Source organism: Mytilus galloprovincialis, chromosome 7 (assembly GCF_965363235.1).
Source record: "Mytilus galloprovincialis chromosome 7, xbMytGall1.hap1.1, whole genome shotgun sequence".
Classification (NCBI taxonomy): domain Eukaryota; kingdom Metazoa; phylum Mollusca; class Bivalvia; order Mytilida; family Mytilidae; genus Mytilus; species Mytilus galloprovincialis.
Genome location: NC_134844.1, coordinates 97,993,136 through 98,007,166, shown reverse-complemented (window position 1 = coordinate 98,007,166; position 14,031 = coordinate 97,993,136). Strand labels below are relative to the sequence as shown.

Sequence of the window (14,031 nt, the reverse complement as noted above, 5' to 3'; positions counted from 1 at the left end):
GTTGGTTGGTTAAACATGTGGGTTGATTAAACACGTTGGTTGGTAAAACACGTTTGATACACTCAATTAAAACAAGCGAGAAAAAAACACCTTGGATCCCGTATGAAACACATGAAACGGAAACATGCATTGATTGATTGATTAATTGATTGATTGGTTGGTTGGTTGGTTGGTTGGTTGGTTGGTTTCTTAAACACGTTGGTTAAACATGTTGGTTTAACATATTGGTTAAACACGTTGGTTTGTTAAACACGTTTAATAGGCTGTATTAAAACAAGCGAAAAAAAACCTTGGATCCCGTATGAAACACATGAAACGGACACATGCATTGATTGATTGATTGGTTGGTTAAACACGTTGGTTGGTTGAACATGTTGGTTCGTTAAACACGTTGGGGTTAAACACGTTGGGGTCAAACATGTTGGTTACACATGTTGGTTAAACACGTTGGATGGTTAAACAAGCGAGAGAAAAAAAGAAATTGGATTCTGTATGAAACACATGAAACGGAAACATCCATTGATTGATTGATTGATTGATTGATTGATTGATTGGTTGGCTGGTTAAACACGTTGTTTAAACATGTTGGTTAAACACGTTGGATATGCTCAATTAAAACAAGCGAAAAAAAACATCTTGGATCCCGTATTAAACACATGAAACGGAAACATGAACTAATTGATTGATTGATTGGTTGGTTGGTTGGTTAAACACGTTGGTTAAACATGTTGGTTAAACACGTTGGTTAAACATGTTGGTTAAACATGTTAGTTAAACACGTTGGATGGTTAAACAAGCGAGAGAAAAAAAGAAATTGGATCCCGTATTAAACACATGAAACGGAAACTTGCTATGATTGATTGATTGATTGATTGATTGGTTGGTTGGAATTCAAACACATAAAACTGTTTAAAAAACCACATAATTTGATTGTGGAGCAATGACCTTCGTCAAGGTCATTGCTCCACAAGGTCATTGCAAAAAAACCTAAGGGTCAAGGACCTTTTGTGTACGAGTTTTGCCTAAAAATGGCTTTTTAAAAACCATCAGTGGGAGTTATGTCCCTTACATGATGATAAAATCAATATAGTCATAATATAAAAAAAGTTGCCCCTTGAAGTTTTCTGTATCTATAACCATTCAATAGTTATAGGGAAATGAAAAACTTTTGAAAATCTAAAATATGACCTTGACCTTTGACCTTGACCTATATTTTCAAGTTTTGGTCTAATGAACTCAAATCTGAAGACCCGCAGTCTTTACGACTTACGGTTCATAAGATTTATATTATTTATATCGAAAATTCAAATATTCAAGGGGAAATAACTCCTATAATTGGTCACTGGATCACTTCCATTCAAATTATTTGAAGCTGTAACTTTTGGCAAGGAACATTTTAAAAAAAATGATTTGCCGCTAAGTCTTATAGTTCATGAGTTATAGCGATAACAGTGTTTTTTGTAATTGGGGAGATAACTCCTATAAGGTAAATAGTAAACTTCGGTGCCCCTTATACAAGATAGCTTTTATTAACCCGATACTTGGTACCAAAGATCATTTTGATATCTTGCGTACTTTTCTTGGGGATTGACTTTGAAAACGGCGGAAGAAAAAGAATAATAATAATTAAAAACCAATTGTTCAGGGAACAATTGAAAGTCTTTCCACACCAAAGAAATTTTGATAAGAAGATAGTTTCTTCATACTGATGAGATAAATAATGGTTTAATTATATTTTTGAGTGATAAAAGGGAGGTAATATGCTACTTCCCGTGAAATAAATGTCACTTCCAGTCTCATATGATAGCTTATTTCACACTGATTACAAAAATATATAGTTTCTATATACTATTGTATGTAGAAGGGGAAATAATTGGCCACTTCCGGTTTGTTGGAAGTCATGTTTCGTCTCCAGTAATCAGTGTATGTATCTATATGACAAAATATATTGATTCTGGGTACTTTGAGATGAAAAAATTGCAAAAAAGGCTACTTCCGGTTTTCTCAAGGTCACTTCCGGTAGTCATTTTTCAAGGTCATTTGTCACCTAATCTTTTGTACAAGGTCAAATGCCTTTATAATGAACTTAGTTGAAGTCATAATCAAATGACCTCATATCAAGACATTTGAGGGGCAACAACTCCTATAAGATGCCATTAAATTGTATAAGACTAAATGTAGCATATCTTCATTACAATAAAGCTGACATTTTGCACTTGTTCTTTAGTATGTATCTTTCAAAGTGTCGGAGAAAATACAAAAAGAAGCAAAAGTCACAATTGAGAACTTGACCTTGACCTTTGACCTTGACCTCATTTTCTAAGTTAGGACTTAGGGGACTCAAATAAAAACATTCCAGGGTTATACGGTTAACTGTTTATGAGTTAAATGAACATACTGACAAATTTATTTTGTAAAGGTAGATAACTCCTATAAAATTTCATCGAATCGCTTCGATCCAAATTAGCCAAAAATTCCTGAGGATGTAATGAACAATTTGTAAAAAGAATTTTGTCGCTATCTTTTTTTGTTACGAAGGAGATGCACACAGAGGTTAAACAGTGAAAAGGGCGATAACTCTTACAAAGAAAATGGATTGGCTTAGCAGGGTGAAATTTAAAAGCGCATAAACTATACGATACCATATGGGAAATATCTAAGCGACATATTGCGAAACAAACATTTTGCGCAAGAACAAAATTTGGCGGAAGAAAAAAAAAAATAATAATAATAATTAAAAACCAATTGTTCAGAGAACAATTGAAAGTCTTTCCACACCAAAAAAATTTTGATAAAAAGATAATTTCTTCATACTGATGCGATAAATAATGATTTAATTATATTTTTGAGTGATATAAGGGAGATAATATGCTACTTACGGTCTCATATGATAGCTTCTTTCACACTGATTCCAAAAATATATAGTTTCTATATACTTTTGTATGTGGAAGGGGGGATAATTGGCCACTTCCGGTTTGTTGGAAGTCATGTTTAGCCTTCAGTAATCAGTGTATGTATCTATATGACAAAATATATGGATTCTGAGTACTTTAAGATGAAAAAATTGCAAAAAAAGCTACTTCCGGTTTTCTCAAGGTCACTTCCGGTAGTCATTTATCAAGGTCATTTGTCACCTAATCTTTTGTACAAGGTCAAATGCCTTTATAATGAACTTAGTTGAAGTCATAATCAAATAACCTCATATCAAGACATTTGAGGGGCAACAACTCCTATAAGATGCCATTAAATTGTATAAGACTAAATGTAGCATATCTTCATTACAATAAAGCTGACATTTGCACTTGTTCTTTAGTATGTATCTTTCAAAGTGTCGGAGAAAATGCAAAAACACGCAAAAGTCACAATTAAGAACTTGACCTTGACCTTTGACCTTGACCTCATTTTCTAAGTTAGGACCCAGGGGACTCAAATAAAAACATTCCAGGGTTATACGGTTAACTGTTTATGAGGTAAATGAACATACCGACAAATTTATTTTGTAAAGGTAGATAACTCCTATAAAATTTCATCGAATCGCTTCGATCCAAATTAGCCAAAAATTCCTGAGGATGTAACGAACAATTTGTAAAAAGAATTTTGTCGCTATCTTTTTTTGTTACGAAGGAGATGCACACAGAGGGTAAACAGTGAAAAGGGAGATAACTCTTACATAGAAAATGGATCGGCTTAGCAGGGTGAAATTTAAAAGCGCATAAACTATACGATACCATATGGGAAATATTTAAGCGACATATTGCGAAACAAACATTTTGCGCAAGAACAAAATTTGGCGGAAGAAAAAAAAAAAAAAATAATAATAATAATAATAATCAGAACAAATACAATAAGTCTTTTCACAAAAAAGTGAAAAGACTTAATAATCAGAAGAAAAACAATAAGTCTTTCCACAGAAAAGTGGAAAGACTTAATAAACAAACGAAATACAGTAAGGTCTTTCCATTTAAGAAAGGAAAGACCTTAATAATCAGAAGAAATACAGTAAGGTCTTTCCTTATAGAAAAAGAAAAGACCTTAATAAACAAACGAAATACAGTAAGGTCTTTCCATTTAAGAAAGGAAAGACCTTAATAACATAAAATTTTATTACTACATGTTAACTGAAGAATAAAAACAGACACCTCCCATGAATTAACATTCTGTATCTTTCTCAATAGTTATCAAAAGTACCAGGATTATAATTTTATACGCCAGACGCGCGTTTCGTCTACATAAGACTCATCAGTGACGCTCAGATCAAAATAGTTAAAAAAGCCAAATAAATACAAAGTTGAAGAGCATTGAGGACCAAAATATAGTTATCGTGAAACTTTTGACTTGTAACACCTGAAAGATATCTTAAACCTGTATTAAATAAATAATGAAATGCTACGCAGGGTGCAGCTTGATACGACCACAGAAGTCAAACCCTAAACGGTTAGGGCAAGTTTGGACACAACATTCAAGCTTGATATAGCTCTGAATTTGGATTGTGAATAAATAGTTGACACAGCATAGGTTTTTGACACAGAATGAATGTGGTCTAAGAACTTAAAAATTTTAACTTGGACATTTACCTTTTATGGTCCAATATCCAAAATCTAAATTCATGGTTAGATTCAGCATATCAAATAACCCCAAGAATTCAATCAAATAACCCCAAGAATTCAATCAAATAACCCCAAGAATTAAATCAAATAACCCCAAGAATTGAATCAAATAACCCCAAGAATTCAATCAAAGAATTGAATCAAATAACCCCAAGAATTCAATCAAATAACCCCAAGAATTCAATCAAATAACCCCAAGAATCCAATCAAATAACCCCAAGAATTCAATCAAATAACCCCAAGAATTCAATCAAATAACCCCAAGAATTAAATCAAATAACCCCAAGAATTCAATCAAATAACCCCAAGAATTTAATCAAATAACCCCAAAAATTCAATCAAATAACCCCAAGAATTTAATCAAATAACCCCAAGAATTTAATCAAATAACCCCAAGAATTCAATCAAATAACCCCAAGAATTTAATCAAATAACCCCAAGAATTCAATCAAATAACCCCAAGAATTTAATCAAATAACCCCAAGAATTTAATCAAATAACCCCAAGAATTCAATCAAATAACCCCAAGAATTTAATCAAATAACCCCAAGAATTCAATCAAATAACCCCAAGAATTCAATCAAATAACCCCAAGAATTCAATCAAATAACCCCAAGAATTAAATCAAATAACCCCAAGAATTGAATCAAATAACCCCAAGAATTCAATCAAAGAATTGAATCAAATAACCCCAAGAATTCAATCAAATAACCCCAAGAATTCAATCAAATAACCCCAAGAATCCAATCAAATAACCCCAAGAATTCAATCAAATAACCCCAAGAATTCAATCAAATAACCCCAAGAATTAAATCAAATAACCCCAAGAATTCAATCAAATAACCCCAAGAATTTAATCAAATAACCCCAAAAATTCAATCAAATAACCCCAAGAATTTAATCAAATAACCCCAAGAATTTAATCAAATAACCCCAAGAATTCAATCAAATAACCCCAAGAATTTAATCAAATAACCCCAAGAATTCAATCAAATAACCCCAAGAATTTAATCAAATAACCCCAAGAATTTAATCAAATAACCCCAAGAATTCAATCAAATAACCCCAAGAATTTAATCAAATAACCCCAAGAATTCAATCAAATAACCCCAAGAATTCAATCAAATAACCCCAAGAATTCAATCAAATAACCCCAAGAATTTAATCAAATAACCCCAAGAATTCAATCAAAGAATTGAATCAAATAACCCCAAGAATTCAATCAAATAACCCCAAGAATTCAATCAAATAACCCCAAGAATTCAATCAAATAACCCCAAGAATTCAATCAAATAACCCCAAGAATTTAATCAAATAACCCCAAGAATTTAATCAAATAACCCCAAGAATTCAATCAAATAACCCCAAGAATTTAATCAAATAACCCCAAGAATTCAATCAAATAACCCCAAGAATTCAATCAAATAACCCCAAGAATTCAATCAAATAACCCCAAGAATTTAATCAAATAACCCCAAGAATTCAATCAAAGAATTGAATCAAATAACCCCAAGAATTCAATCAAATAACCCCAAGAATTCAATCAAATAACCCCAAGAATTCAATCAAATAACCCCAAGAATTCAATCAAATAACCCCAAGAATTTAATCAAATAACCCCAAGAATTCAATCAAAGAATTGAATCAAATAACCCCAAGAATTCAATCAAATAACCCCAAGAATTTAATTTTTGATAAAATCAAATAAAATAAAATGTTGGACCCTTTAGAACTCAATGTGGACCAATTTGATAACTGGGTTCTTATATCAAAAATATTAATACATGGTTAGATTCAGCATATCAAAGAACCAAATATATTCAATTTTTTTTTAAATCAAACTAAGTTTACTTAAGCTTTGGACCTAAATGTAGATCAATTTGAAAAAGGGACAAAAAAATTAAGAATCTGAATACATGGTTAAATTCAGCATATCAAAGCACCCAAATTGCTCAATTTTTTATGAAATTAAACAAAGTTTAATTTTGGAACCTTTTGGCCCATAATTCCTTAACTGTTGGGACCAAACCCCTGAAAATCAATCCCAACCTTCCTTTAGTGGTTTTAAACCTTGTGTTAAAATTTAATGATTTCTATGCACTTATACCAAAGTTATTATCCAGAAATCATCTGCGTCTGATGACACTGACGACGACAACGAGGAAGACGACACAGTCGACGACAACAACGACATGATCCCAATATACAACCAATTTTATTTTTTTTCTGTGGTTGTATGAAAACAAATAGTCTATGGCTAAATATAGCTCACATGAGGGTAAAAAAAAATTTTGGCTTCTGAAACTAGAGCAATTTTGACATGTAGTTAAAATGTTCATTAGGTCAAGATCTATCTGCCTTGAAATTTTCAGACACATCAGACAACCCATTTTTGGGTAACTGTTCATGAATCTGTAATTTTATGGAATTTTGCATTTTTGGTATTGTCTTGAATATTATTATTGATATAAATAAACTTCAACAAAGTAATTCTTCAAATAAGATAACATGACTGAAATTATAAATTGAAGGAGTTTTTCCCCCTATAGGCAATTTTTAACATTTTTTGTAAATTTCATAACTCTTTCACAAATGTCTTCTCCTATGAAACTACTAAAATGAATTTCACCAAACTTGTCCACAATCATCATAATGGTATCTGGTTAATAAATGTGTGGATGAAACCCCCCCCCCCCACACACACACACACACCACCCCCCTAAACAACCAACAAGGCACATGGCTTTAAAATAGAAAATAGGGTAAAATGCAAGTTTTGTCTTTTATCTTTTTAACTGATATAAATATGTTAAATCTGAAAGAGCAATAGTGGTCAAAATAGGAGATCTACCAATTGTTTATATCTGTCATTAGTCTATATTGTGTCTTGTGTACTGTTATTTATCTGTTTGTTTTATTTTAGCCTTGGCTTTGTCAGTTTATTTTCGATCAATGACTATGAGACTGACTCTGGTATCTTTAGCCCTTCCTTCAAACTTGTAAGACAAATACTTTTTTTTATTTTTTTCATTTTTGCCTATCATCATGAAAACTAAGATATTTAGAGAGATACTTTGTTTTCCCTTATGCCATATATGATTTAAATCATAATATAGACGTTTTAAATCACAAAATTGATCAGCAAGGCAAGATCTTTTAAAAATTTGTTGATGACAGCTGAGGGGGAGATTTTGCACGAACAACATTTTCAAGTGAAATATATGACCTGCTTAATTATTCTTCTACAAAACACATATAAGAGAGATATACTTTATTTTTTAAAATATGGTTATATCCAATACAAGGTGTGTTGTTTGTTTCTGTCCTTTCAATCACCTTTTACATTTGTATCTCATCAGGACATCTTTTTGATCAAGTTACTTCTGTTTCAAGTGCTTAATCATATTGTCATAGATGGTGTATTATGTGTATGCACAACAGATGGTGTATAATGTGTCTGCACAACAGATGGTGTATTATGTGTCTGCACAACAGATGGTGTATTATGTGTGTGCACAACAGATGGTGCTTTATGTCTGGCACAACAGATGGTGTATTATGTGTGTGCACAACAGATGATGTATTATGTTTGTGCACATTCACTTTTCTAAAAATTAGGTTCAATGCATGTCTCAAAAATTTCAATTCAACCATTGAAAAGAAGTAAAGATCTTTTAAGTGATTATTAAAATATAATTATTTTTTTTGTCTTGAGGCATACAAAATCATTTAACTGCAATCCTTTTATGATTCTTTGTTTAATTTGTATCTAGTTTGTATTGTTTTACAAATTCACATTATTTAAAAAAAGAATAACTTAAAACAGGATTAACCAGGGGAAATAACCTGCAATTTATTTGAAGTGTTTTTAATTACATAAAGCTTGAAGAAAAAGTCGTTAATGATTGTTAATTAGTATTATGTTTGACACTCAAGCTGTCAAGTGAAGCCATTTAATTTTACATAATCTGTGAAAAGTAAAATCACAAAAATACTGAACTTAGAGGAAGATCAATTGGGAAAGTCCATAATCACATGGCAAAATCAAATAACAAAACGCATCAAAAACGAATGGACAAAAATTGTCATATTCCTGACTTGGTACAGGCATTTTCAAATGTAGAAAATGGTGGATTAAACCTGGTTCTATAGCGCTAACCCTCTCACTTTAATGACAGTCTCATCAATTTCCAATATTTTTACATTGATGCGTCAAATAAACAGACACAATAAATATAATAGTCAAAATATGGGTACATCAGTCATCATCGTTTAACAATGATATACAGGTAACAACAACCCTCATCAGTGACAAAAAAGCGTAATTAATGTTGACTTGTCATTCAAGGTTAAAATATCCAAAAGCTGGAGATTCTATACTCCCGCTCGTATATTATTACCAAAATATAGATTTTTGTCATGTAGTCTATTTCTCCACTACAATGTTCATGATGTTAGAGAGTGTCCTTTGTCTGATAAACACATAGACTAGGTTGAGCAACACATGTTCTTTAAGCCTCTAGTTCTACATCTCGTAGCTTATGCCCATTTAACAGCGTAGCATTTTTAATATCATATACATTTTACCAATCATCTATTTTAAAATTTTGTGTAATAATCATGAAAATTTCAGCATGACTTACTTTGAGTAATTGATTTTTGTTTCTATTTACAGCTATTATTTTTGATTTTCTACTAAAGGTTCTTCCATAGCTCAGTCTGAAATCAGCAACTGCACCTAAAAGATTTTAAACCAGATTTTACATCTTCAAAGACACAATTATTTTGATTTATCTGTGTATAATTTTGATATTACAAATGGCATCATTTTTTTGTCCAAAGTTGATGTTTTTCTGAAATTATTCAGCATTTTAAAACAGTATAATACTTTAAATTGAATTATTTATCCCTTATTTTTATCAACTTTGTATTTATATTGTATCATAGATCAAATTTATTCGTTCTTTGCATGTTTATTTGTGTCACAACACTTTTTGATTGAGTTAAGCCATCCAATGAATATTTTATTATGTGTCTGTCTATGTTGTGATGTACTACTATTGTTGCAGATAAGGGCGAAGGTTTCGTATCATTATAAGGTTTAATCCTGCTGCAATTGTTTGCACTTGTCCTTAGTCAGGAATCTGATGTTAAGTATTTGTTGTTTGTTTATGTGGTTCATAAGTGTTTCTTGTTTTTCGTTTTTTATATAGATTAGACTGTTAGTTTTCTCGTTTAGATGGTTTAACATTAGAATTTTTTGGGGGCCCTTTATAGCTTGCTGTTTGGTGTGAGCCAAGGTTATGTGTTGAAGACTGTACCTTGACATATAATGGTTTACTTTAATAAATTGTAACTTGGATTGAGAGTTGTCTCATTGGCACTCATACCACATCTTCTTATATCTATTAAGTGTATTACATTTTAATGCTATGTATAAATGAATCAGAGATATCTTTAATTGTATAATATTGTGATCCTCTGTATTAATGAAACAAAGATGATATATTTAAGTGTATTAAGTTAAAATCATCACTTCGTACATTTTACGGATGCCATCAAGAGTTGGTTGACCGTTCTGGAAGACCTGTTTATGATATCGATTATGTTCTAATCCCTTTTTTCCCTTTTCCCTTTTCAAGAATGTGACCTACCAGATAAAAATATTTACGGTCTTTGTTAAAACATAAGCAACAAGACGGGTGCCACATATTTGCATACCCTTCCTGAGCACCTGAGATCCCCCCTTTGTTTTTGGTGGAGTTTGTGTTGCTGTGATACCCCTATTTGTGATATTTTTACCTGTTGTGTCTGTTTGTTTTGTTCACACATCGTTGTCAATATAATGGAATTTGATTTGACTGTCAAACAAGTAAGAAGTTTAGCTACCTTAAAACCAGGTTTAATCCATCATCTTCCACTTCAGAAAATGTCTGTACCAAGTCAGGAATATGACACTTGTTATCTGTTCGTTTGATGTGTTTGGGCTTTTGATTTTGATTAGATTAGGGACTTTCAGTATTGAATTTTCCTCAGAATTCAGTATTTTTTTGTGATTTTACTTTTTATATAGTTATGCAATGTATAAATGAAACAGAGATGACAGCTATATATGTATTACATTAGTATGTTAAGAATTCATGGATCTGAGATGATATCTATAAGTGTAATAATTTGTTTTGCTATATATTAGTGAAACAGAGATGACAGCTATATGTGTATTACATTGGTATGTTAATTATTCATGAATCTGAGAAGATATTATAAGTGTAATAATTTGTTATGCTTTATATTAGAGAAACAGAGATGATAACTATAAGTGTACATTGATTTAAGTAGTTATTTGTTACATTGGTTTTTTTTAACATAAATTGTACAGAGAATGAAGTTATGAAAGTGGTATAGTGAAAAAGTTTAGTGTGGATAGAATGAATACACAGAAGGCTTCAGTAATAATCAGTAAATGCTTAATCGTATTAGAGAAGATTTATTTTAACTAACCTGCCAATATTACTACATCAGCCTCCTTCAGAGCTTCTCCTCTCTTTTGTCTGGGTTGTATTGGACTGTACTGACCTAGAAGTCCCCTAGCCATACCTCCAAGGAAACAAGGAATCCCTATTTTCTATAACAAGGAAAACAAATGAATTTGTGATTGCTTTTTACCTTTCGTAGTATATCCATTCATTTGGAACCCATATATTCATATAGATGAATAACAAAATCAGAATTTAATTGATTTGGACCTATTTATAGATTTCCCCATGCCATATCTCCATTGAAGTAGACTTATAGATGAGATTTATTGTTAAACATATACTGTAAGATATCATGTTTTTTCTCATGCCTATGAGTAGATATAGGAAGATTTATTGTTAAACATATACTGTAAGATATCATTTTTTTCCCATGCCTATGAGTAGATATAGGAAGATTTATTGTTAAACATATACTGTAAGATATCATGTTTTTTCTCATGCCTATGAGTAGATATAGGAAGATTTATTGTTAAACATATACTGTAAGTTATCATGTTTTTTCTCATGCCTATGAGTAGATATAGGAAGATTTATTGTTAAACATATACTGTAAGATATCATGTTTTTTCTCATGCCTATGAGTAGATATAGGAAGATTTATTGTTAAACATATACTGTAAGTTATCATGTTTTTTCTCATGCCTATGAGTAGATATAGGAAGATTTATTGTTAAACATATACTGTAAGTTATCATGTTTTTTCTCATGCCTATGAGTAGATATAGGAAGATTTATTGTTAAACATATACTGTAAGATATCATGTTTTTTCTCATGCCTATGAGTAGATATAGGAAGATTTATTGTTAAACATATACTGTAAGATATCATGTTTTTTCTCATGCCTATGAGTAGATATAGGAAGATTTATTGTTAAACATATACTGTAAGTTATCATGTTTTTTCTCATGCCTATGAGTAGATATAGGAAGATTTATTGTTAAACATATACTGTATTATATCATGTTTTTTCTCATGCCTATGAGTAGATATAGGAAGATTTATTGTTAAACATATACTGTAAGATATCATGTTTTTTCTCATGCCTATGAGTAGATATAGGAAGATTTATTGTTAAACATATACTGTAAGATATCATGTTTTTTCTCATGCCTATGAGTAGATATAGGAAGATTTATTGTTAAACATATACTGTAAGATATCATGTTTTTTCTCATGCCTATGAGTAGATATAGGAAGATTTATTGTTAAACATATACTGTAAGTTATCATGTTTTTTCTCATGCCTATGAGTAGATATAGGAAGATTTATTGTTAAACATATACTGTAAGTTATCATGTTTTTTCTCATGCCTATGAGTAGATATAGGAAGATTTATTGTTAAACATATACTGTAAGATATCATGTTTTTTCTCATGCCTATGAGTAGATATAGGAAGATTTATTGTTAAACATATACTGTAAGATATCATGTTTTTTCTCATGCCTATGAGTAGATATAGGAAGATTTATTGTTAAACATATACTGTAAGATATCATGTTTTTTCTCATGCCTATGAGTAGATATAGGAAGATTTATTGTTAAACATATACTGTAAGATATCATGTTTTTTCTCATGCCTATGAGTAGATATAGGAAGATTTATTGTTAAACATATACTGTAAGATATCATGTTTTTTCTCATGCCTATGAGTAGATATAGGAAGATTTATTGTTAAACATATACTGTAAGATATCATGTTTTTTCTCATGCCTATGAGTAGATATAGGAAGATTTATTGTTAAACATATACTGTAAGATATCATGTTTTTTCTCATGCACATGAGTAGATATAGGAAGATTTATTGTTAAACATATACTGTAAGATGTTTTTTCTCATGCCTATGAGTAGATATAGGAAGATTTATTGTTAAACATATACTGTAAGATATCATGTTTTTTCTCATGCCTATGAGTAGATATAGGAAGATTTATTGTTAAACATATACTGTAAGATATCATGTTTTTTCTCATGCCTATGAGTAGATATAGGAAGATTTATTGTTAAACATATACTGTAAGATATCATGTTTTTTCTCATGCCTATGAGTAGATATAGGAAGATTTATTGTTAAACATATACTGTAAGTTATCATGTTTTTTCTCATGCCTATGAGTAGATATAGGAAGATTTATTGTTAAACATATACTGTAAGTTATCATGTTTTTTCTCATGCCTATGAGTAGATATAGGAAGATTTATTGTTAAACATATACTGTAAGATATCATGTTTTTTCTCATGCCTATGAGTAGATATAGGAAGATTTATTGTTAAACATATACTGTAAGATATCATGTTTTTTCTCATGCCTATGAGTAGATATAGGAAGATTTATTGTTAAACATATACTGTAAGATATCATGTTTTTTCTCATGCCTATGAGTAGATATAGGAAGATTTATTGTTAAACATATACTGTAAGATATCATGTTTTTTCTCATGCCTATGAGTAGATATAGGAAGATTTATTGTTAAACATATACTGTAAGATGTTTTTTCTCATGCCTATGAGTAGATATAGGAAGATTTATTGTTAAACATATACTGTAAGATGTTTTTTCTCATGCCTATGAGTAGATATAGGAAGATTTATTGTTAAACATATACTGTAAGATGTTTTTTCTCATGCCTATGAGTAGATATAGGAAGATTTATTGTTAAACATATACTGTAAGATGTTTTTTCTCATGCCTATGAGTAGATATAGGAAGATTTATTGTTAAACATATACTGTAAGATGTTTTTTCTCATGCCTATGAGTAGATATAGGAAGATTTATTGTTAAACATATACTGTAAGATGTTTTTTCTCATGCCTATGAGTAGATATAGGAAGATTTATTGTTAAACATATACTGTAAGATGTTTTTTCTCATGCCTATA

General features: G+C 30.7%; 1 protein-coding gene across 2 annotated transcripts in view; it reads right to left on the bottom strand.

Annotated features, from left to right (window-relative positions):
- The window catches only part of LOC143084058 (2-hydroxyacyl-CoA lyase 2-like), a 60,530-nt gene that overhangs the window by 10,866 nt on the left and 35,633 nt on the right, over positions 1-14,031 (bottom strand). For both annotated transcript variants that reach the window (XM_076260475.1, XM_076260476.1), the window contains 2 exons: positions 11,109-11,232; positions 9,251-9,345 (listed from right to left, as the gene is read on the bottom strand). In XM_076260475.1, coding sequence (XP_076116590.1) covers positions 9,251-9,345; positions 11,109-11,232 — 219 coding nt within the window. The remainder of the gene's footprint in view (positions 1-9,250; positions 9,346-11,108; positions 11,233-14,031) is intronic.